Source organism: Balaenoptera ricei, chromosome 2 (assembly GCF_028023285.1).
Source record: "Balaenoptera ricei isolate mBalRic1 chromosome 2, mBalRic1.hap2, whole genome shotgun sequence".
NCBI lineage: Eukaryota > Metazoa > Chordata > Mammalia > Artiodactyla > Balaenopteridae > Balaenoptera > Balaenoptera ricei.
The window spans coordinates 71,432,414-71,458,703 of record NC_082640.1 but is presented as its reverse complement, the minus strand read 5'-3'; the positions used below and the strand labels follow the sequence as shown (position 1 = coordinate 71,458,703).

Here is a 26,290-nt window from a genome sequence, read left to right as displayed (position 1 = left end):
GTGTGATAATGGCATTACTTTATCTCTTGAAGGTACATATAGAAATGTACAGATGAAATAAGGTATCAGAAATTGCCTTAAAATAATTCAGTCATAGGAGTATGTGTGGAAAAAGTGAGGGTGGGGTAAGAGATGATACAACACTGTCCATGAGTTGATAATTTTTGAAACTGGGTAATGGGGATGTAGTTCATTATACTATTTTCTCTACTTTATGTGTGTTTGTTTAAAATCTTCCACTGAGGTGGAAAAAAAAGCAGGTATGAAAAGTACCTTGCACATAGCAGCAGCTCAATAAAGGATTGTTTCTGTAATCTAACAAACAATGAGCAAACTGCGCTTTAGAGAGAGAGATTAAGTAACTTAACCTAAAGAAAGACACACAGGCTTGGCAAACACAACTCTGCTTCTCAGAGAGTCCTATGTGTAGGTAGCCCAGTTGGCAGCTATGATAATCACAAAAGCCACTCACTCAAATTGAATTTTTATTCCAAAGACTGTAATGGGTAGAAAGACAGACAACAGCCAAAACTGAAAACAATTTGCTTAACTGGAAATTAGAAGTAGTTCATTTGCAGGAGAGCAAACAGTGGGTGACAGCCTTGGCACTCTGGTTATTTTTATGCTTTCTTGGTTATAACTTATCAATGTCCTTCTGATACACAATGTGGATGTGCAGCATTTACAGCAAATAACAGAAAGAAAGAAAGGAAGAAAAGAAAGGAAAAAAATCCACAGAATCCCCAAATTCAGAAACTAACATTCACTTAACAACACAGTGGTGAAGACTTTTTTTGGTAGCAAAATTTTCACAATTCTTAAAATGGGAATCTTCAAAAGTACTTCTTTAAGTTCAAAAGCTAAAAAAACTGAAGAGGGAATAGTTAACACTGGCTTAGAAGAGCTGCCGCCTGTCACGAAGATGACAATCAGTCCTAGTTCCAAACACAGTGATAACCGGTGAACCTGACGAACCGAAGAGAGAGGCCGACTGGTGGGCACTGATGTCACTGATTGTATGAACACACTGGATCCCTCATCACTAACAGCCAACACTAACAGCTACTGCTCCTCCTGACTGATGCCAAGGTTGCCTTTCTGCACCTCGAGTTCCTCAGCACTGACCATCGATGGGTCAATAGCCGCATATTTGGTTCCGTGGAATTGCAGCAAATGTATCTGCAGAAATGCAGAATAATTATTTTAAACATCACTGTCGTGTATTAATGGTTCCTAGTTCTAAAATTACAGAGTACTGGGGGAATGGGCAAGATAAGCTCAGGGAGTTAAAAGGTACAAACTACTATGTATAAAATAAGCTATAAGAATATATTGTACAGCACAGGGAATATAGCCAATACTTTATAGTAACTTTAAATGGAGTATAATCTATAAAAATGTTGAATCACTATATAGAACACCTGAAACTAATATTGTAAATCAACTATACCTCAATAAAAATAAATATATACACTAAAAAATTAGAGTAATACATAATAATTAGAAAAATTAGAAAACAGAAAAGTCAAAAAATTTTTAAAAACCACAATTTGGGGACTTCCCTGGCAATGCAGTGGTTAAGAATCCGCCTGCCAATGCAGGGGACATGGGTTTGAGCCCTGGTCCGGGAAGATCCCACATGCTGTGGAGCAACTAAGCCTGTGCGCCACAACTACTGCGCCTGTGCTCCAGAGCCTGCAAGCCACAACCACTGAGCCCATGTGCCACAAATACTGAAGCCTGCGTGCCTAGAGCCTGTGCTCTGCAACAAGAGAAGCCACCTCAATGAGAAGCCCACGCATCACAATGAAGAGTAGCCCCTGCTTGCTGCAACTAGAGAAAGCCCGTGTGCAGCAATGAAGACCCAACGCAGCCAAAAGAAAGAAAAAAAACAAACAAACCAAAACCACAATTTGGGATCTTTGTTCCTCACTTAATATGTAACCAGTCTTTCCAGGTAACTACAAATTGTTATTAACATCTTAAATTGCCACGTGCTTCTTCACTAGTAGGTGTTTACCCTTCCCCTCTGCTGCTACGAATCGGGTCCTACCCATCCTCTGCTGTTCTAACACTGTAATGACTATCTCTGGGAATCAAGTTTTTTTGTATTTATGATCCTCTCCTCAGGATCTGTTGCCACACGTGGACAACAGGATCAAAGAACGTGACTGGTTTTTTAAGGCTCTTGATACTACTTGCCAAATTGCAAAGCAACCATTTCTCACCACTATTCTAATATCCATTTAGGCAAGTATTAGAAGAAGTGGTGTTTACTTGTTTGTGTGGTGTGTTTTAATGCATAAAATTAGACCAAGAAGTCACTTCATGGGATTCAGATCGACTCGATTTAAGTCTGGTATCCTGCTCTGGCTGAAATTCATTGCATCCAGGAGCCAAGGTCCCATCGTACCAAACGGCTGCTTCCCTGTGTGAGTTCAGGCCTGTGGTTCTTAGAAAAGGGATAGTGGGCAGAGAGTCCCCAGGCGTCTCTAATATGCTTGAATTCTCCTGTAAGTTATTAATGTAGACCACCTTTATCAAGTCAATGCTTCATTCCTACAGAGAATTCTGTAGTTCTCTTACTCGACCACCAAAAAAAAAAAAAAAAAGAAAGCTTTATGTTTCAAACCATAGACTCTGGGTTCAAAGTGCTCTGGGTTCCAACCTAGGACCTACCTGTACATAGAGATTCACCTCTGCGCTTCTGCACAGGTATGGGAAATTGCCTCCTGTTTTCAGGTGAGCCCTCCGGGCATTAGGATACAGTTTGTACATTTCTTCTTTAGCTTCAGTTGAAAGTGCACTCTGGTCAAACACCTTTAAAAGAACATGAGGCCCAAACTGTTATTTCAATGTGTTCTTTTCACATTCAGCAAAGTGCCCCCCACAACCAAGCATTCCTTTCAAGAGACATGGCTGAACCCTTCTAGAGCCTGGGCCACCCCACCCCCTCTTGCTCATCCCTGGTGACTCTAACTCCAATGTAAAACATTTACAGATTTTACTGCCAAATGTCTCTTGCATTGTTTAGGGGAAAAAATTCTACCATGAATTTCCTTTGTCCTCAAACATAGTTAACTAAATAACCAGAGTATTAATAGCAATCTTTTTTTTTTTTTTTGGGGCTGCGTTGGGTCTTCGTTGCTGCGTGTGGGCCTTCTCTAGTTGCGGCAAGCGGGAGCTACTCTTTGTTGTGGTGCGCGGGCTTCTCATTGTGGTGGCTTCTCTTGTGGAGCACGGGCTCTAGGCGCATGGGCTTCAGGAGTTGTAGCTTCCAGGCTCTAGAGCACAGGCTCAGGAGTTGTGGTGCACGGGCTTAGCTGCTCCGTGTCATGTGGGATCTTCCCGGACTAGGGCTCGAACCCATGTCCCCTGCATTGGCAGGCGGATTCTTAACCACTGAGCCACCAGGGAAGTCCTATGAACAATCATTGAAAATACCAATTTCAAAAAGATCACGAAACCCTAAAAGAACTTATTATTAATTTGAAAACAGTTATAGGGACTTCCCTGGTGGCACAGTGGTTAAGAATCCGCCTGCCAATGCAGGGGACATGGGTTCAAGCCCTGGCCTGGGAAGATCCCACATGCCGCAGAGCAACTAAGCCCATGCGCCACAACTACTGAGCCTGTGCTCTAGAGCCCGCAAGCCACAACTACTGAAGCCCACGCGCCTAGAGCCTGTGCTCCACAACAAGAGAAGCCACTGCAATGAGAAGCCCACGCACTGCAACAAAGAGTAGCCCCTGCTTGCCACAACTAGGCCCGGGCACAACAATGAAGACCCAATGCAGCCATAAACAACTAAATAAATAAATTTATAAAAAAAAGAAAGTTTTTTTAAAAAAATAGAAACAGTTATACAAGTAGCATATGAATTCAAAAAAATTTTTTTATAGTATAAGATGAGAAGTCCACACCCTTTTCTGGGGGAGCCACTGTTAGAAGCTTGGAATATGACTCTAGAATCTTTCAGTACTCATACAAATTTATGTTTATGCACATGCAACAAATTATTCAAAGTAATTTAAAAGAAACAAAAAAACCCATGAAAATAAAAATAGGTGTATCTCCACCTTGCTAAAACTTGCAGACAGTTTTAAGTGACCATGTACCTAAGTGGTGAACACAACTTTGAAAGAGCAGGCAGAGCAAATGCACTGCGAGGACCATGTATTTCACTGAGAGTGTTGAAAAGCTTGCTCTGGGTCATGGTAAATGTTGGAATATAGGAATTATAGTGGAGAATGATAAGTTATTGTACATGTTTGTAATGGATAATTTCCTGATAAAAATCAGTTCTTAAAAATACCATGTTACTTGCATTTAGGAATAAATCCATTATGAGACAGAACAGTTATATGATTAAAATAAAAAGTCAAAGCCACAGTGAGATACCACTTCACAACCATTAGGGTGGCTACTATCAAAAAAACCAGAAAATAACAAGTGTTGGAGAGGATATGGAGAAATTGGAAACCTTATGCATTGCTAGTGGGAATGTAAAATGGTACAGCCCCTGTGGAAGGCGATAAGGCAGTTCCTCCAGAAGTTAAATATAGAATTACCAAATGATTCAGCATTTCTACTTCTAGGTATGCACTACCCAAAAGAATTGAAAGCAGGAACTCAAATGGGTATTTGTACACCAATGTTCACAACAGCCAAAAGGTGGAAACAACTCAAATGTCTGTCAGGAGATGAGAAGATAAACAAGAGATGGTATATACGTACAACGGAGTATAATTCAGCTGTAAAAGGGAATGACACTGTAACATGGATGAACCTTGAAAACATTATGCTAAGTAAGTGAAACAAGCCAGATACAAAAGGATAATTATATGATTCCACTTGTATGAGGTACCTAGAATAGGCAAATTCATAGAGACAAAAAGTAAGATAAAGGTTACTAGTAGGGACTGAGGGGGATGGGGAATTATTGTTTAATGGGTACAGAGTTTCAGTTTGGGATGATGGAAAGTTCTGGAGATGGGTAACAGTGGCAGTTGGACCACACTGTAAATGTACTTAATGCCACTGCTCTTTACACTTAAAAGTGGTTTAAATGGTGAATTTTGTTATGTATATTTCACTACAATTAAAAAATATATAAGAAGCAAGTTTTTGTGTTAGACTTTATGGAATTCTTGATTCTCTGCACTCATAAGGCACCTTCACTTTACTGCCCAGATTTGTAATTTAGGCTAAAGAGCAATATCTGTTGATGAGAATAGCAAAGCAAACCAAAATGGGTAAGGACTACCATGTTTGTTTAAATTTACTTTGATTTCAATGGTGTTATTCCTGCCAGAAAAAATACAGGATAAGCAATAAAAGATTATTTTGGATTTAAGAAAGCTGGGGGGTAAAAAAAAGAAAATCCAAGGCAGTATTTGAAGAGGCACACTGAAAAATCATAAAATAATTATAAGGTGGATCTTGACATATACATATAGAAAAGGCAAAGCATCTATTTTACTTAAAACTTACGTCCATGATGGTCACAGGGATGTCCCGAATTTTATGAGGTTCCACATAAGAATTTTGACAATTCAGGGTAAGTCTTGAAGCCAGTTCACTCTGCCCCAAACTTTCCAGCTGCAGAAAGAAACAAAGGTGAATTTTTAAAAAATTAATTTTGTTTTTCACATTTACATTAAATCCACAGATAATACCTGTGCTCAGAAAGGTGGTATTATGTGTGGTGGGGCCAGTATGGTCACCACTGAGGAAACAGTGTATTTGAGACCATAACTGGGCCTTGCAAGTGGTGACATTTTTCTATTCTGGGCACCTGGCCTTCCACAGCCCTCAACCTGAGCCGACTCTTCCACCAGGTGCCTGTGGGCACCAAGCCAATTCCAGCAGCTCAAAGAGGACAGATAGATAGACATTTAAGTAGAGGCCTCCGAAGAAAAACGTCTATCCCAGTAGTTCCTAAATGCAAGTCCACAGACCTGCTCCATCACACATTACCTGGGGAGGTGGAAGAGGAGTGAGGTAAAAACACAGATTCCCAGCGCCCTCGGCCAGGGATTCTAGTTCAATGGTCTGGTGTGAGGCCTTAGAATCTGTATTTTTAAAAGCTCCCCCAAGTGATTCTGATGAATTACTTAGCAGCAGGAATATCTGTCTGGATGTAGTAAAGTTAATATGGAAGAACGCTTAACAAATACCTCTAGTACACAGTGAGACAGGTATTTCTTCAGGAACCAAGCAGACATGAAAATTCCGAGTACAAGGTGTCCCCACCCCAAGGCCATGATCCTTACCCTGTCCACCATGAAATCAATGGCATCAGCCATCATAGGGTCCACTGGGCCAGATGAAAAGTTTCCAAGAACTATTTTTTTGAGCATAAATGATGGCATCAGCCAAAAGCTGTTTAAAAAAAAAAAAGACCTGATAATTTAAATTTCCAAGACTACACATAAATAGCAAATATTCATTCAACACTGAAGCTTCGTATTAGCTAGGTACTTGGGACCTAGAGATTAAAAAAGACCTAGTCCCTTCCTTTAAAGAGCTAGTTTTGAAGCATCTAGTTTTTGTATACATTTTCTCAAGCTCTGAAAGAGTTATGGTTTAATATGATCCAACTTTTGGGGATTTGGAATAATTATAAGCAATATTTCAAAATGCCTTTACAGAGGTAGACATTCTGATGATTCCAAGATTTTATTTTCTATTTGGTCTTATTTCCACTGGCTAACCTATTTGCGGTAAACTGAACACTTACCATATCAACCTTCAGGTTTATATCACCTCTTGATTAAAGATAGATTTCAAAATAGGAAAATCAGAGTTATTATACCTCCTATTGCTACTACTGGGTTCAGCTGGGCTAATTCAAGGCAATTCAATCTTTATGTATTTCTATATGTGATCTGTCATGAGTATTTACTCCACTAATTACACTGAGAGCCATTATACAGGGTAAACATGAATTTCTCTACCCTATGCTGAAAATGACTTATAAAAGGTGTAGACCAGGGACTTCCCTGGTGGTCCAATGGTTAAGACTCCATGCTTCCAATGCAGGGCACGTGGGTTCGATCCCTGGTTGGGGAACTAAGATCCCACAGGCCACGGCCAAAAAAAAAACACAAAAAACACGTGCAGACCACCTTCTGATGCATATTCTCAGTGGGCTTCCCTCACAAGGACCAGACAGCCATCTTTCAGTCACCTTCAGTGATCTTTCTAAGTTCTCTGCCCCACAGCTCCTTATCTTCTAAAGGTGATGCTGCCTTGGTGTGCCCTGTAGAGGGTGCCTCCTCTTGGCTCTGTTTGCCCCTGCAGCCTCTGTGTGGCACAGAGTAAGCACTCAGACATTTGATAAAAAGTAGCTGATATGCAAGAGCACGAACGAAGTGGGGGAAGTCTTGGCTTCTGACAATTAAAACAACATGAAAAATCATCAAAAATAATCAATGACTTAGTGCATCATCTGGACATGAAGTATCTGTGTGTGATGTATACAAGAAATTGCTGCATGAATGCTGAGTAAACAACTGAGAAAATATCAGGAGAAATATTTTAAAAATCAGAGTGAATGCTGAGTAGATGTGAAAACCATGAAAACAATGTTTACCTAGAACATTATGTGAAAACCAATCTGATCACACAGGTAGGTTTAGTTACTAGGCTGCTTTTTGGGGTAGAGCCTAGCCTTGCTAGCAATGAAAGAAATATCATGAAGTCAGCTTTAAGGTACCATTAGACATCTATCAAGTTAATTAAAATGATAAAATCAATAAAGGGATGGCTCAGAGGAAACAGGTACCCCACTAGTTGCCCCGCAAAGCATTCCACCATTTCCATCTTTCTAAAAAGCAGACTAACGTTGTAAAAGTGTCAAGATGTGCAGAACATCTGCTGACAGACTAAATGCTCTAATCTCTCCCTTTTGGGGAACATATCTCAAGAAAATAACCCAGAAAGGGAAGGAACAAAAGTAATTTATACAAAGATTTACAGTAGAACATGATGAAAAATTGGGAGAAGCCAAAGGCCTTAAAAAACTATAACAGGACTGTGTACACAAAATACTAAGTGGAGCAAGCAGAACACAGTATCAGTTACATATGCACTAAACTGTAAAGGCATGTGAACGTATAGTAAACAAAGCTAGACAATGATTTAGAGTAATGGAAACAACTGAATTTAGAAGTCTTTCAATTCTTTTCTTTTCCAAAGGTGATTGTTTCTAATTTTAAAAGCCAGGGTGGTTTCAAAAGACACAAGTATACATGGCCCCTCCCTCCCTAATGCATCGAAAAACCAAAAGCCAACATTTTCAAAATTCCACTGAAAATAAAAAAATGTTGGCTGAATGTTTACATTCTTACCTGTTTGCAGTCCATGTTTGGTTAAAGATAGAAGTGTCACTGAAGGAATTGCAGAGGATGAGAGAATGGACTCTGGGAGATTTGTGAGTGTATTCAGCAAACTTCTGGGCCAAAAAGCCTCCCAAAGAAGCCCCAAAGAGATGAACCTAATTGGAAACAAACACAAGGATCCTAAAAACAATGATCAATCTTGAAGTATCAAAAAAAATTGTTTTAATTATCACCAACTACAGAATACAATGTCATCACCAGTCATTAGACTGAAATATTTATAGCAGTTAGAAATTTAGGAAATATTGTATTTAAATGCAGTGTCTACACCCTGTCAAGAAAAAATACAACTGTGTATATAAATTACACAAGTTAAAAAATATTATTCATAGATTACATTAGAAAATTAAACTACTTTGTAGTTTCTGTTTAAGAAAACTATGATTCGGTAATTCCACTCCTAGGCATGTACCCAAGAGAACTGAAAACATCTGTCTACACAAAAACTTGTATAAGAATGTTCATAGCAACATTACTCAATAACTAACCAATGGAAACAAACCAAATGATGAATGGATAAATAAAATGTGTTATATCCATACAATGGGATATTACTTGACAATAAAAAGGAATGAAATATTGATATAATCTGCAACATTGATGAACCCTGAAAATGCTACACTAAGTGAAAATAGCCAGTCACAAAAGACCACAAGTTACATCATTCCATTACATAAAATATCCACAATAGGCAAATTCATAGAAACAGGGCTCCAGCCAGGGAGGAAGGGTGGGGAGTGACTGCTAAGTATGGGGTTTCTTTCTGGGGTGGAAAAATGTTCAAAAATTGACTGTGGTGATGGTTGTACATACTGTGAATATATTAAAAACCAGTGAATTATACACTTTAAAAGGGTAAACTGTATGGTATGTGAATTCTATCACAAAAGAGCTGTTATTAAAAAATAAAAGACAAGGGCTTCCCTGGTGGCGCAGTGGTTAGGAATCCGCCTGCCAATGCAGGGCACACGGGTTCGTGCCCCGGTCCGGGAAGATCCCACATGCCGCGGAGCAACTGGGCCCGTGAGCCACAACTACTGAGCCTGCGCGTCTGGAGCCTGTGCTCCGCAACGGGAGAGGCCGTGACAGTGAGAGGCCCGCGCACCGCGATGAAGAGTGGCCCCCGCTTGCCGCAACTAGAGAAGGCCCTTGCACAGAAACGAAGACCCAACACAGCCGAAAATAAATAAATAAATTAATTAATTTAAAAAAAAAAAGAAAAAGAGTTTGTTCTTTAAAAAAAATAAATAAATAAAAGACAACACCAGACTTAACAATGTATCAATAAATGTTGCATTAAAATCACATGTGAGTAATTAGTTTCAAGGGACTCACTTTATCCAACTGTAAATGGTCTAAAAGTTTTCTGAATCCATCACAGAATTCAAGATGGTCCCAATAAACTGGATACTGCAACTAGAATAATAACAATAAATTTAAAATTTATTTTAAAAACTGTAGAGGTAAAATACAACTCATATATATCTGAAAAATTTAGGACTTTCATAATAGCATTTCTCATTTGCTTAATCTCTGCTCCTTATTCAAAATATGTGGAAAATAAGCTCTCATCTTATCCTAAACTTCAAAATTCACATTTTATCTAATAGAACAATTTAAAAAATAAAAAAGCACACTTTAGTGATATTATGTACACAACAATTTTAATTCACATCAATTTCCTTTCCAAATAGCTAAGAAACTGAGGGTTAAGGATGAACACAGCAGAACCCATTCAAATAAAGAAATTCTGTTTTCCCTTTAAACCAATTTCATTCTGAATTATGGCTCAGGAGAACTAGAAATAAAATCTGTTCTAAGGAGAGTTTCCTCTCTTTTTGGTAGCATTTCTTTAAGGGAATATTCAATAAAATTGTTCCTCTACTTTTAATGACTTAGTCATTCTATCTGATTTCTTGTAGTACTTTTGTTTGTGACCAAAAATTTCAGGTGCTTGACCCTAAGTAGCCTATTAATGTTGACAATAATGAAGAAAAAGAAACACAAGTCATTAATTCCTTTCTAGGAGACTCACGCTTGTCACCTAAGAGTTCCGCTCTCTTTAATACATGTAAAACCCATCTTAAAGGCTTGCTGTTTTAAGCACTTAGATTCATTTTGCCATTGACAAATCACTGGGATAGATACTGCCATGTAAATTATGGGATAATTTCAGATATGATGTAATATGTTACTTTTACTATTAAAATTCCACTTGTGGATAGGATTCCACTTTTCTGAGGCAGGATGGAGAACAGACTCTCCCTAGCTGCAAATTTAAGAATTTGAGTCAGATGACAGCCTAAAAGGAAGGAGATGACATTTTTATGAATCCTTTAATTTAAAAATGCCTGTGCCTTATGCGTTGTAGCAGAGCTGAGGTGTCAAGCACAGCCATTTCACACTAGAAACTCTGGCTTGAAGTGCCAGGTGGAAGGCCTCTGCATGCAGGACTCTATGAGCAAGTGAGACTGGAAGCACAAAGGGAAAAAAAAAAGCTGGAGACAAGATGGTGGAGTAGAAGGACTTGAGCTCACCTCCTCTCATGAAAACACCAAAATCACAACTAACTGCTGATAAAAAAAACTTGAGCCTACCAAAAAAGATATTCTATACCCAAAGACAAAGAAGCCATAACGAGACGCCTATCACAAACACAGAAAATTAGACAAAATGAGATGCAGAGAAATATGTTCCAGATGAAAGAACAAGACAAAACCCCAGAAGAACAACTAAGTGAAGTGGAGATAGGAAAGCTACCTGAAAAAGAATTCAGTGTAATGATAGTAAAGATGATCTAAGATCTCGGTAAAAGAATGGAGGCACAGATCGAGAAGATACAAGAAATGTTTAAGAAAGAGCTAGAAGCTTTAAAGAACAAACAGAGATGAACAATACAACTGAAATGAAAAATAGAATAGAAGGAATCGATAGCAGAATAAATGAGACAAAAGAATGAATAAGTGAGTTGTAAGATAGGTTGGTGGAAATCACTGCTGCAGAACAGAATAAAGAAAAAAGAATGAAAAGAAATGAGGACAGTCTGAGAGACCACTGGGACAACATTAAACGCACCAACATTCACATTATAGGGGTCCCAGAAGAAGAGGGAGAGAAAGGGCCTGAAAAAATATTTGCAGAGATAATAGCCAAAAACTTCCCTAACATGGGAAAGGAAACACTCAAGTCCAGAGAGTTCCATATAGGATAAACCCAAGGAGGAACACACCAAGAAACGTATTAATCAAATTTATAAAAATTAAAGACAAAGAGAAGATATTAAAAGCAACAATTTATATACAAGGACTCCCCATACGGTTATCAGCTGATTTTACAGCAGAAACTCTGCAGACCAGAAGGGAGTGGCACAATATATTTAAAGTGATGCAACCAAGAATACTCTACCCAGCAAGGCTCTCGCTCAGATTCGACGGAGAAATCAAAAGCTTTATGGACAAGCAAAAGCTAAAAGAATTCAGCACCACCGAACCTGCTTTACAACAAATGCTAAAGGAACTTCTCTAGGTGGGAAAGAAAGGCCACAGCTAGAAACAAGAAAGTTACAAACGGGAAAGCTCACCAGTAAAGGCAAACATACAGTAAAGGTAGGAAATCATCCACACACAAATATGATATCAAAACCAGCAATCATGGGACTTCCCTGGTGGTCCAGTGGGTAAGACTCTGTGCTCCCAATGCAGGAGGCCCGGGTTCGATCCCTAGTTGGGGAACTAGATCCTGCATGCATGCTGCAACTAAGAGCATGCTGCAACTAAGAGTCCGCATGCTGCAACTAAGAAGTCCGCATGCTGCAACTAAAAGATCCTGTATGCTGCAACAAAGATCCTGCATGCTGCAACTAAGACCCAGCACAGCCAAAATAAATAAATAAATAAACAGATAGATAGATAGATAACACCAGCAATCGTGAGAAGAGAGTACAAATGCAGGATGTTAGAAATGCATTTGAAATTAAAAGACCAGCACTTAAAACAATCTTGTATATATAGACTGCTATAACAAAACCTCATGGTAACTGCAAACCAAAAATCTCCAATAGATACACACACAAAAAAGAAGCAGCAATCCAAACAAAACACTAAACATAGTCATCAAATCACAAGAGAACAAAAGAGGAAGGGAAGAAAAAAGACCTACAAAAACAAATCCAAAACAATTAACAAAACAGCAATAAGAGCATACATATCGATAATTACCTTAAATGTAAATGGATTAAATGCTCCAACCAAAAGACACAGACTGGCTGAATGGATACAAAAACAAGACCCGTATATATGCTGTCTACAAGAGACCCACTTCAGACCTAGGGACACATACAGACTGAAAGTGAGGGGATGGAAAAAGGTATTCCATGCAAATGGAAATCAAAAGAAAGCTGGAGTAGCAATTCTCATATCAGACAAAATAGACTTTAAAATAAAGACTGTTACAAGAGACAAAGAAGGACACTGCATAATGATCAAGGGATCAATCCAAGAAAAAGATATAACAATTGTAAATATATATGCACCCAAGATAGGAGCACCTCAATATATAGGCAAATGCTAACAGCCATAAAAGGAGAAATCAACAGTAACACAATAATAGTGGGGGACTTTAACACCCCACTTACATCAATGGACAGAACATCCAGATAGAAAATCAAGTAAGGAAATACAAGGCTTAAATGACACATTAGAGCAAATGAACTTAATTGATATTTATAGAACATTCCATCTGAAAGCAGAATATACATTCTTCTCAAGTGCACATGGCACATTCTCCAGGACAGATTACATGCTGGGCCACAAAGCAAGCCTTGGCAAATTTAAGAAAACTAAAATCATATCAAGCATCTTCTCCAACCACAATGCTATGAGATTAGAAATCAACTACAAGAAAAAAAACTGAAAAACACAAACACATGGAAGCTAAACAATATGTTACTAAACAATCAATGGATTGCTGAAAAAAATCAAAGAAGAAATCAAAAAATACCTAGAGACAAAAGAAAATGAAGACACGATGATCCAAAACCGATGGGATGCACCAAAAACAGTTTTATGAGGGAAGTTCATAGCAATACAATCTGATCTCAGGAAACAAGAAAAATCTCAAATAAACAACCTAACCTTACACCTAAAGCAACTAGAGAATGAAAAACAAACAAAACCCAAAGTTAGTAGAAGGACAGAAATCATAAAAATCAGAGCAGAAATAAATGAAATAGAGATGAAGAAAACAATAGGAAAGATCAATGAAACTAAAAGCTGGTTCTTTGAAAGGATAAACAAAATTGATAAACCTTTAGCCAGACTCATCAAGAAAAAAAGGGAGGGCTTCCCTGGTGGTGCAGTGGTTAAGAATCTGCCTGCCAATGCAGGGGACACAGGTTCGAGCCCTGATCCGGGAAGATCCCACGTGCCGAGGAGCAACTAAGCCCGTGCGCCACAATTACTGAGCCTGTGCTCTAGAGCCTGTGAGCCACAACTACTGAGCCTGTGTGCCGCAACTACTGAAGCCCATACACCTAGAACCTGTGCTCCGCAACAAGAGAAGCCACTGCAATGGGAAGCCCACGCACCGCAACGAAGAGTAGCCCCCGCTTGCCGCAACTAGAGAAAGCCCGCGTGCAGCAACAAAGACCCAACACAGCCAAAAATAAAAATAAAATAAATAAATTTAAAAAAACAAAAAAAAAAGAAAAATGGGAGAGGGCTCAAATCAATAAAATTAGAAATGAAAAAGAAGAAGTTACAATGGACACCACAGAAATACTAAGGATAATAAGAGACTACTACAAGCAACTCTATGCCAATAAAATGGACAATCTAGAAGAAGTGGACAAATTCTTAGAAAGGTACAATCTTCCAAGACTGAACCAGGAAGAAATAGAAAATATGAACAGACCTATCACAAGTACTAAAATTGAAACTGTGATTAAAAAACTTCCAACAAACAAAAGTCCAGGACCAGAAGGCTTCACAGGCGAATTCTATCAAGCATTTAGACAAGAGTTAACACCTATCCTTCTGAAACTATTCCAAAAAACTGCAGAGGAAGGAACACTCCCAAACTCATTCTATGAGAACACCATCACCCTGATACCAAAACCAGACAAAGATACCACAAAAATAGAAAGAAACCAATATCACTGATGAACATAGATGCAAAAATCCTCAAAAAAAATAATAGCAAACTGAATCCAACAATACATTAAAAGGATAATACACCATGATCAAGTGGGATGCAAGCCTTTTTCAATATCCACAAATCAATCAGTGTGATACACCACATTAACAAACTGAAGAATAAAAACCATATGATCATCTAATAGATGCAGAAAAAGCTCTTGACAAAACTCAACACCCATTTATTATAAAAACTCTCCAGAAAGTAGGCATAGAGGGAACCTACCTCAACATAATAAAGGCCATATATGACAAACCCAGAGCTAACATCATACTCAACGGTGAAAAGCTGAAAGCATTTTCTCTAGGATCAGGAACAAGACGAGGATGTCCACTCTTGCCACTTTTATTCAACATAGTTTTGGAATTCCTAGCCATGGGAATTAGAGAAGTAAAAGAAATAAAAGGAATCCGAATTGGAAAAGAAGTAAAACTGTCACTGTTTGCAGATGACGTGATACTATACACAGAAAATCCTAAAGATGCTACCATAAAACTACTAGAGCTCATCAATGAATTCGGTAAAGTTGCAGGATACCAAATTAATACACAGAAATCTGTTGCATTTCTATACATTAACAATGAAAGATCAGAAAGAGAAATTAAAGAAACAATCCCATTTACCAATGCATCAAAAAGAATAAAATATCTAGGAATAAACCTGCCTAAGGAGGCAAAAGACCTATACTCTGAAAACTATAAGACGCTGATGAAAGAAATTGAAGATGACACAAACAAATTGAAAGACAGACTATGTTCTTGGATTAGAAGAATCAATATTGTCAAAATGACTATACTACTCAAGGCAATCTACAGATTCAATGCAATCCCTATTAAATTACCAATGGCATATTTCACAGAACTAGAACAAAAAAATTTAAACATTTGTATGGAAACACAAAAGACCCAAATAGCCAAAGCAATCCTGAGAAAGAAAAATGGATCTGGAGGAACCGGGCTCCCTGATTTCAGACTAGATTACAAAGCTACAGTAATCAAAACAGTATGGTACTGGCACAAAAACAGAAATATAGATCAGTGGAACAGGATAGAAAGCCCAGAAATAAACCCACGTGCCTATGGTCAATTAATCTATGACAAAGGAGACAAGAATATACAATGGAGAAATGGCGCTGGGAAAACTGGACAGCTACATGTAAAAGAATGAAACTAGAACATTCTCTAACACCATACACAAAAATAAACTCAAAATAGATTAAAGACCTAAATGAAGACTGGATACTGTAAAACTCTCAGAGGAAAACATAGGCAGAACACTCTGACATAAATCACAGCAGTATCTTTTTGGATCCACCATCTAGAGTAATGAAAATAAAAATAAAAATAAACAAATGGGACCTAATTAAACTTAAAAGCTTTTGCACAGCAAAGGAAACCATAAACAAAATGAAAAGACAACCCACAGAATGGGAGAAAATATTTGCAAACGAAGCAGCTGACAAGGGATTAATCTCCAAAATATGCAAACGGCTCATGCAGCTCAATATTAAAAAACAAACAACCTGATTGAAAAATAGGCAGAAAACCTGACTAGACATTTCTCCAAAGAAGACATACAGATGGCCAAAAAGCACATGAAAAGATGCTCAACACTGCTAATTATTAGAGAAATGCAAATCAAAACTACAATGAGGTATCACCTCACATGAGTCAGAATGGCCATCATCAAAAAGTCTACAAACAATAAATGCTAAAGAGGGTGTGGAGAAAAGAGAACCCTCCTACACTGTTGGTGGGAATGTAAATTGGCACAACCACTGTGGAGAACACTATGGAGGGTCCTTAAAAAACTAAGAACTACCACTTGATCCAGCAATCTCACTCCTGGGCATATATCCAGAAAAAATCATAATTCGAAATGATACATGCACTCCAATGTTCAGTGCAACACTATTTACAACAGCCAAGACATGGAAGCAACCTAAATGTCCATCGAGAGGAATGGATAAAGAAGATGTGGTACATATATACAATGGAATACTACTCAGCCATAAAAATGAATGAAATAACGCCATTTGCAGCATCATGGATGGACCTAGGGATTATCATACTAAGTGAAGTAATGAAGTAAGTCAGACAGAGAAAGACAAATATCATAGGATTACACTTATATGTGGAATTTTAAAAAATGATACAAATGAACTTATTTACAAAACAGAAACAGACTCACAGACTTCGAAAACAAACTTATCATTACCAAAGGGGAATGGTGGGGGAGGGATGAATTAGAAGTTTGGGATTATATATATATATATATATATATATATATATATATATATATAGTAGTGTTACTATATATAAAATAGATAATCAATAAGAACCTACTGTATAGCTCAGGAAACTCTACTCAATATTCTCTAATAACCTATATGGGAAAACAATCTGAAAAAGAATGGATATATGTATATGTATAACTGAATCACTTTGCTGTACACCTGAAACTAACACAACATTGTAAATTGACTATAATATAAAATAATATAAATATAAATATAAATATAAAATAAAAATTAAATTTAAAAAGTCTGTGCCCTAGACAGGTGATAAAACTGTATATGACTTGATACACACACACACAACTGAGTACGAGTAAAACTGGGAAATCTGAACAAGGCTGGTGGATTACATTAACATCAATATCTTGGTTGTGATATCCTACTAAAGTTTTATAAAATGTTACTATTGGGAGAAACTGGGCAAAGTATATAAGGGATATCTCTCTATTATAATTTCTTACTGCATGTGAATCTATAATTATCTCAATAAATATGTAAATGAAAAGAGGATCCATGCATTTTAACTGCTAGGTATTTAACAAATACCTAGTAGATTTCAGAACCTCCTGGGGTTGGGCATTCTGATCAAATCTTAAGAAGGACAAAGTAATTTTGAAGACATTGCTGGCTTTTTTCTTGATTCATTATCTAGCTAAGAAATAGCGAAAGCCCGCATCATGAAGCAAGAAGAAATATCCAGCCAGAAGGCAAGGCTATGTGCCCTGTCAGTTTGGAGTGATAACCACACTGTTCGCTTTGGACAGCACTCTAAAGTGAGACAGACACCCGGGAGCTGCTCAGGTTCCCCCTCCCTGGCTGATCAACAGTGACCACAAGGACAGAAAGTGTCACGACTTAGGCTGCAGCGGACTGGGAGGAGGGCGGTTACCACTCTGCTCTCCTGCAATGCTGTCCACTGAGAGGGATTACTGAACACCCAGAACAAGGGAGGATTATGTTGCAGGGATTCAAACACACCGTACGAGGAATGGTTAAAGAATCTGGAGAAATTTAGCTGCAGAAGAAAAGACCTGGAGGCGGAAGGCAGTAGGCCGTCGATAATAACTAGTTTTTTCAAGAAAGAGAAGGGCTGTCTGGATGAAGAGGAATTGGATTTGTCTTGTATGACCCCAGTTAGTGGTAACCCCATTGGAATTTTCAGTTATCATCCAAGAGAAGAGATCTGGTCCACGTTTTCTCTCTTCTAGGCAGTAAATAAAATGTATACTAACGGCAGTACTCCCAAGGGGAGTACTGTTTACATGTTAACATTCCAGGTCCCAGAAACAACTGCTGGCTCCAAAGCCAGAGCCCCTCTTTCCAGGGGAAGTTAGGAAACCAACGTCCATTGTCCTGACCCGATCGAGGCACACCAAACACTCCACTGTGAGCAACAGTGCCTTCCTGGGAATTCCCTGGCAGTCCAGTGGTTAGGACTCTGTGCTTCTACTGCATGGGGCATGGGTTCAATCCCTGGTCGTGGAACTAAGATCCCGCTGCCACACCGTGTGGCCAAAACAAAAACAAAAAAACAAACAGTGCCTTCCCACCTACGCCCACCTCCCAGAGAGGAAGCTTAGAGAATGATCAATGCAAAACTAGATTTGGACCGAACTCAGTGATAACGATTAGAAACAAAAAACTTAACCAAATGCGAAGGCTATGAGCTAATTAATGAGCCTCACCTCACCTGTCAAAGACTCACATTAAAGCAAGCTTTCAGTCCCTTGGATGTCAGCTGATCCCTCTGCTGCCCCCGAAGCAGTGATGTAATAAAAGGGGAGGGTAAATGGGGTCAGAAGACTGAGCTGGGCTCTCCCTCCATGGCCTACTGGCTGTGTGACCCTCGGTGATCACTAAAACGGTCCGGACCTCAGTCTCCTTATCTATAAACAAGGACAATGCTTCCTGCTGGTCAGACTTATTCAGAAAATGCACGTTCAAGCTGAGGGTAGAGAAGGCTTCCAATAGAGGTTTGTCCCCTCTGAGCCTCTGTATGTTGGTGAACCACACCACCTTCCTTCAAAAAACTCCCTTTCACATTTTAACAAAGGAAAACAGTATCTTACCTCAATAAAAAACATGCCTATTACTACAGTTAATCAGAAACAGAAGCACACATGCACACACACACGCACGCACGCACACACACACACACACACACACACACACACAGAGAAAACCAGAAAATGTGGACTTGAATTTTAATCCTGAATCAATAATACTTACAGCTATAACCCGGTAACCCCATCCAGTCAAAGCCAAAATCTGCCGGAAAAACACATCAGCAGTTCCGCTGACGGGAGGGAGAAATATGAGAGGACACCTGATATTTCTGGGGCCGGCATCGTAGAGCGACCAGATCTTACTGTCGTCATCATCCACAATAATCTGGAGGGAAAATTATAAGAAAAAAAATGAAAAACCTCATGGATTGGGTTTTATATAGTTATTTCAGCACTATAATTTCACTGACAATTTTAATACCACTGCCTTGGTTGTTACAAGCTAATGCGGGGATCACACCAGACTAGCACATATAAAAAACGGCTTTGTCTCCTTTTCCTTCTTCAGTGCTGACATAGTCCACGGAACTGCTTTATACTTCTCCCAAGAGCTGTTTTTTCTATCAGTTTTGAATTTTCCTCCCCAGCCGTGATTATATGAAGTTTATTTTGTTTACCATTAAACAGTAAACTCTGTACATGGCATCTTATTTCTTCCTCATACTTCTGCCTGTGTGTGTGTGTGCGCACGTGTGTATGTGCGCATGCGTGTGTGCACATAGGAGGAGGACAATTTGCAGAGTCATTCTCGGGTGCTGGCCCAGAGGGCGGGCTGGGATCAGCAGGGTCAGTGTGTGACCAGGGGAGGTGAGGGGAAGAAAAGACTCCAGGCTCCGGGGAGAAACTGGGTAGAGATGGGACCTCTCAAGAGATGCTTCAGGAGCCTGATCTAGACCAAGCCTCTGAGGGGGAGACCTCTGCTAGAGAGGAGGGACGAGGCAGGTATAGGCATCTCTGTCCCCAGAGAATGTTTCAAACCATTCAGTCAGTGTGGGGAATGGCCTCAGGGAAAAACTGGCTTTTTGGGGAAAAGGGGGTAAGAAGGAGGAAGGTCATCAGAAACCTTCCTGATTTAGTGGTTCTTGACCCAACAAGGGAAACAGGTGAGCATTCCATGAGCTGAGACAAATCAGGTGTTTAGCACAGAGTTTGGCAGGTATTGAGTGTTCAGTGTCAAGAGTGTTAGCTACAGTATGCACTGCATGATCGTTTAATTTCTGTTCTCTTTGGCTGACTTTTTGGTATTTGGAAAAGTACATTAACTGCTTGAACTTTTGCCAATGCAAATCAACACTTATCCTTTTTACATTAAAAAGTTCAAGGTTCTATTTTCTGAGAGCTCCTAGCTGGTAGTGCTGTGGGGCCCATGGTGTCAATGTGGGTGGCGACACACTAACCGGGGTCACTGGCATCACTGGGAGCAGACAAACAGGGCAAAGTCCAGAGGGCCCTAACCAACACCTTCTGGACTCCCCCGGGTGACAATATACCTCATGATTATGTTTTTGCCCTTTGTATTTGCCACTCACATTTTTGCTTTTCCTGTTTCTTTTTGCTATGACTGTAGTAAAAAAAACCTCAGTAACCTCTGACAGTGCATACAGTAAATTCCAACCTTATAGTAATAAAATTCATTTAAGATATTCAGATCTCTGAAATGAAAATCTAGCACTACGAAATTTCAAGCAAACTTTTCATGACTTGTGGACCAAGCTGACCAAAGGAGAAAATTACATCAATGAAACTACTACTTCCAAGAATATTTAGATAAGTTTGTGTTGAGGGACTCTGGGGGCAATTCTCCTAGCATGGGCAGTTCCTGGGGTAGCAAGAAGAAAGGTGGGTTCCCTTTGGTAAGCTGCCAATTAGTTCTGGCTTTTTTTTTTTTTAAGGAATTTTTTCTTTTTTTAAAAAAGTTAATTAATTTTTGGCTGCGTTGGGTCTTTGTTGCTGAGTGTGGGCTTTCTCTAGTTGTGGCGAGCGGGGGCTACTCTTTGTTGTGGTGCGCGGGCTTCTCATTGCCGTGGCTTCTCTTGTTGCGGAGCATGGGCTCTAGGCGCACGGGCCTCAGTAGTCGTGGCATGCAGGCTCAGTAGTTGTGGCACACAGACTTAGTTGCTCAGCGGCATGTGGGATCTTCCTGGACCAGGGATCGAACCCGTGTCCCCTGCATTGGCAGGCGGATTCTTAACTGCTGTGCCACCAGGGAAGCCCAGTTCTGGCTTTGAAGCCAGATTAATTTGATTTTAATTCAAACTCAACTAGACTGTGTGACTTTAACATGTTAGCCTCCATGAACCTCAGTTTTCCCATCTGCTAAGTGGGCACACCACTATCCACTTTGTTAAACTGTTGAAAGAATTAAATAAGATATTTGGGGACTTCCTACAACAGTGCCAGGTATATAGCAGGTATTCTGTCTATACTTGGAGACTGTATCTTAAATTTCTATATGAAGAGTAATTCTGTTACCAATTCAAACTTGCATGATACTTCCACAGCTATCTATCCTGACAAATTAATTACAACAGAGACACAGATGTTCTTCAGATCATAGTACTCTAATATTTCTGCAAGGGGATCAGCAAAGATTTTATTCTGACACAACTTTTGTCTAGTGTGATCCCCAAACATTTGGGATTAAACTGGGACTCAGAGTCAACAAGCTTCAATATAAGTGTTTAGCATTTTTAGACATCCCAGGCATATAAAGTTTCCAAAAGATGACTATGGCAGAATGAGTATATATATCATGGCAAACAGAGGATCTATAATGTGACTCACTGTAAATCTTAAATCTGAGGAACAGGAAAATGCTTTCTAATAGAATCTAACTGCACTTACTGTACAGTTGCAGTTGCTGTAAGCTTTCTACTAAACTATACAGAGGAGTACACATATTCCTGCTTGCTTGAATATGTAAAAACAATTATAAAATAATGAGTACAATTATTCTCACTTTTACTCTTGAATGAGTCTCAAAAGTTGATTGTACTTGACAGGGAAGGGGTGACCTTTAGGCTCTGCAAGCCAGTCACAATACTTGGCAATAACCTTTACTCTCAAACACTACTAAGACGTAACATCTAAATCACACATAAAAACAATTACAAGATTTTGCAAATAAGAGGTGTAGTAAAACCATACATACCTTTTTAAGGGGGACTGTACTTCTAAACCAGTTATAATCAGGAGAGACTTTAATCTCTCCCATGATTAGCTGAAATGGAGGTTAACCCTGAAATAAAAGCATGTGATGTTTCATGTCAAGAATTCATGTTTATATCAGCACTAAATGTAGAGTCTGGTCTAGCTCTACCAACAATACTTTAAAGGATAAAACTGAGGAAATGGGCTATTTCACCTTGTCGCCATATACTTAAACTACAGGAAACAATTTGGTGAAAACCTATAATCATGGAGCAGGAAGGGCCCCGAGAGAGAATTATTCCAACCCTCTTAGTTCCTCCAGAAGAAGAATCTGGTCTAGAAAATTTTAATAACTTACCCAAGATCCCATGGCTATTGCAAAACCAGGACCAGACGCAGGACAGCCTTTTCTGACACCTGACTGTCTGTCCTAGTTAAATGATTCCAAATGCAGTAGCATAACCTATCTTTTGACAAAATCTTAAGAATCTATGTTAATAAAGATATTCCTGTCTGATAAAATTCTAGAGAACAGTCCACACTAGAAAAAGGAGTTAATGTAAGCCTGCTTCCTCATAAATTCATAAAATGCTATAAATCTCACTCTAGGGGAACATAGTTTCAGAAACTCACACATAGTTTTTAATGCAAAATACAGGAAAACTTGCTGTTCATATGGATGTGGTTAAAAGTGATATAATGTACTCTGAAAGATCCATGATAAGATGCCAGAATAGACCTGAAGGCACAATAACTAGCAACAAAACAAAACATGTGCCCTTAGAAAAAATGTGTGGTCTTCTGTTGTGAGATTAGTGATTTCCAGCTTTTATAGCTCTGTGACGTTGGAAAAGTCACTGACCCGTTTTGGGCTGTTTTCTCATCTGTGACTATTTCACCACTCTCTCTCCAAAGCATAGAACAGTGCTTGGTACACAGCAGGCATTATCTGTTGACTAAATAAATGACTATATCCTAAGCAGGCCAAACTAGGCAATCCTAGAGTCCCTTTTAACCCGGGTACCTACGAGCTTTCCATTAGCTGGGCATCTTCAACTTAAAGGCTACCCCTCTTTGCTCAGGGATCTGTGTTGTGTTGTAACAGGAACCTGAAAATTATAGTTGCTGCAGATTCTTATTGCCCAATGAAGAACTTCCACCCATCAGTCTGGAAGGATTCAAATGCTTGTTTGCATCATGTCCTCTACCCCAGCACAAGCCTGGGTTTTCCTAGCAGGGCTAGGATGAGTTTGAGACCCTAGGACTTAACTCCTGGGCTGACTCTGAACTGCCATTTTAGAGGGGCTTCTCTGGACTGGTCAGGAGCTGGGGATTCTAAAACCAACAAATCTTCCTCCTTGGCCTTCCAAATCTTCTCCCTCAAGAACACAGGGCACTGAGCAATCTCAACTGCTACCTCTAACCTTGGGGGTTACCAAACTGAACCCCAAGGAGATGGTAAATGTAGACATCCAGTATTAAACTAGGTTTACAACCTTGACACTGTAATAATGGTCTCTTCTCTCAAGGCTAGGATGGTACTTAGAAAAGTTTATTAAAATCTTAAGTGACTCTAAAATATCAAGAAAATTATCAGCCAGTCTTATGCTGAAAATCAGTGTGCACAGATGTAGTTCTTATTCATACTGAAATAAAGAAAATCATTCTTTGCATATTCATTTTCTCTTAACAAATATTAACATGTTAAAAAATTGAAGCCATTTGAACTACAGCCTTTCTCTAAGCTGGTCACTGCTTTTAATTGAAAGCAACTAGCCCATATAGTTAATTCCAGAATATTTTCTACCTGGACAGACTTGAAATATTCCTATATCATCTACATATTGCCTAATGGAGACATTTTCTAGTATTGCAATACTATAAACAATCACTATTCTACAGGAGGAAATATCAAAAACATTGTTTAGAAAAAAAACCCTACTCAACAGATTTATAAAACACTTTAGCTAATTAAAGCCAGAAAGTATGCTTCTAGATTCACCAAACTTGGGATAAAATAAAGTATTCATAGTTTGAATCAGTTGCAATCTACAAACCAAACTACCATACAAATACACATACACACATCATTCCCAGGCACACACATTCACTGTCATCCACTTCTTCCCTCAGCAGTAAGTAGAAAGATGTTCCTCACCACAATCCTCAGTATTATCCACTACCACCCAATATTATAATATTTTGTAACTAATCTTGCTGGATGGAGAGATTCCACCCAACTGTGACTAAATTTTTGTAGAGGCAAGTGATTTTAACACTTGTGCTAGTTTGGCAGTACATGAAAGCTAAGATAGATACCAAATGTTGCATCTGACCAACTGACGTTTAAGTGAAAAAAAAAAAAAAAAACTGCTCCAAAGGGAAAGCAGCTGTGAGTGGTATGAAAAGGAAGTTTGTTCTCCCAGCTCTCTTTCATCCACTTCAGGGGAATACTTTTCCAAGTCACAAGGGGAACATTCTGCATAGGGCAGAAAAAAAAAAAAAAAAGGTTCACTGAGACTGTAACTCAACTGGTCAGTATTAAATAAGAAAGAATGTAGACCACGAACTCAATGCTGATTTGATCTCTCACAATTCTTCACAAAAACAAAAGCACCTGTTCATGTTGCTGGGAAAAGGGCTGCAGGAATTTTGCCTTAATCCTGCCTAAGGAAACCCCTCCTCAGGGAGTGCTCTGGACATTGGGGCCTCTCTGGCCCTTGTACTGCTCGACAATTAAACTGCTAGTTGTGAATGTGCACCAAGAATTACGTGCACTTATCCCTCAAGGTTTCAGCAGAACCAGCTAGTTTACAGCCCACTTATCCCTCAGGGTTTCAACAGACCCTGCCAATTTACAGTCAGTGAAATTGCCTTCACAAATGTTTGTCATCTAACCAGTTTAACTAGTCAGATGTTTTCTTATCCTTTATCTCAATCATATGATCTTCATATGGACAATCTGTGATTATTATTAACACCAGCAATAACGAAATATTAGAACCTGAGAGTCTCTGGGCAATGCCATTGGCTTTTTAACGCAAGCCTCCATACCTCACCACACCAGTACAGAGCTATTCTTTTTTTAGGTTTCCTCAGGGGAAGATTTACCCCTTCTTTCTTCAGAAACTTATTCCATTATCTTCTAAACCTCATGGGAGGAAAAGCTGACTACTTGACATTTCGACGGTGACACCTCATCTTGTACTCTGTCTTAGTATAAAAGCTTTTGGAAATTTGCACACCGCTATGCTATCACCCCTCAGTCTCTTGAAGCTTTATGCCAACAGGAGCTGGAACACTGTAGGTGGAGACAAAGCAGCAGCATAAATGCAGAACTTATGACTCCCTAGGGAAAGTGAGACAGCCTAGCCCTACTTTCCTCATGCCTCCTTCACAAGCCTCACACCTGGCCCGTACTCAGCAATGACAAAGGCATTTATCACTTTCAGGCTGAGGTGCAATCTCCAAAATAACTAGTCTGCTCAGAGTTCTTAAAAGTTTACAGGAAAAACATGTTCCTGGGCTGCAGCACTGTAGCCCCAAAATGGTATTACAGTTGTATGCCCAGGTCAAGCGCCCCACTGCCCACCCCAGGCGACCCACACACAGACCTCCACCTTCTCCCAGTCCCACTGATGACAGCTACACAAAGGCAGGGGCACAGGCACACCAATCACCCCCGTGAACTCAGACTCGACCTCAGACACACACAGGGACATGCAATCACGTGCATGGTCACATGAACCGACCCACTCAGGGCCACACAAAGTCACACCGACAGAGGCAGCCGCGCACACTGCAAACCATACTCACCTGCAGCCACAAACGCGTCACACACCCACATCCCCCGCTTCCCAGGGCCTCGCCCACCCCTCACCTGCCGTGGCCGCCCCCAGGTCCCTTTCCCTCCTCCCCAAGGCGGCTCTTCCCTCCACTACGGGTGCTGGCCTGGGAAGCTGCTGGGCCCAGGTCGGGGCCGGCGGCTTGAGCGCTCAGTACCCGCAAGCGCTGTGGACCTTGGGGGAGCGCTGGAGGGCCGGCCTCCGAGGGGCGGGGAGCGCAGCCAAGCGAGCCTCGGCCACCGCCCTCCCTCCTCCTGAAGCGCTCGCGCAGCTGGCTCGAGCCTCGCGTTTCCGGGTTCGGAGGGGCGGGGCCACGCCGCGAGGAAGGGGTGGAGC

General features: G+C 39.8%; 1 protein-coding gene across 3 annotated transcripts; it reads right to left on the bottom strand.

The window, feature by feature from the left end:
* Nucleotides 1-472: 472 nt before the first annotated feature.
* Nucleotides 473-26,252, bottom strand: SPG21 (SPG21 abhydrolase domain containing, maspardin). 3 transcript variants are annotated; one of them, XM_059913030.1, is made up of 9 exons: nucleotides 25,926-26,252; nucleotides 22,111-22,197; nucleotides 19,123-19,284; nucleotides 9,741-9,821; nucleotides 8,355-8,500; nucleotides 6,276-6,384; nucleotides 5,494-5,601; nucleotides 2,680-2,820; nucleotides 473-1,179 (listed from the first exon to the last, which is right to left on the bottom strand). In XM_059913030.1, exons 2-9 carry the CDS (start codon nucleotides 22,171-22,173, stop codon nucleotides 1,063-1,065), a joined length of 927 nt encoding a protein of 308 aa, XP_059769013.1. In that variant the 5' UTR covers nucleotides 22,174-22,197; nucleotides 25,926-26,252; the 3' UTR covers nucleotides 473-1,062. The 3 variants fall into 3 exon arrangements, with proteins under 3 accessions (XP_059769013.1, XP_059769015.1, XP_059769012.1); XM_059913032.1 differs by having other exon boundaries at nucleotides 26,112-26,252; XM_059913029.1 differs by having other exon boundaries at nucleotides 25,990-26,251.
* Between the last annotated feature and the right edge of the window lie 38 nt (nucleotides 26,253-26,290).

Coding starts and splice junctions, on each gene's coding strand:
- SPG21 (XM_059913030.1), bottom strand. CDS start 22,173: ATGGGAGAGATTAAAGTCTCTCCTGATTATAACTGGTTTAGAAGTACA. Junction 19,285..22,110: donor GTACAGTCCCCCTTAAAAAG/GTATGTATGGTT, acceptor TTTTCCCTCCAG/ATTATTGTGGATGATGACGA. Junction 6,385..8,354: donor CAAACATGGACTGCAAACAG/GTAAGAATGTAA, acceptor TTTTTTAAACAG/CTTTTGGCTGATGCCATCAT.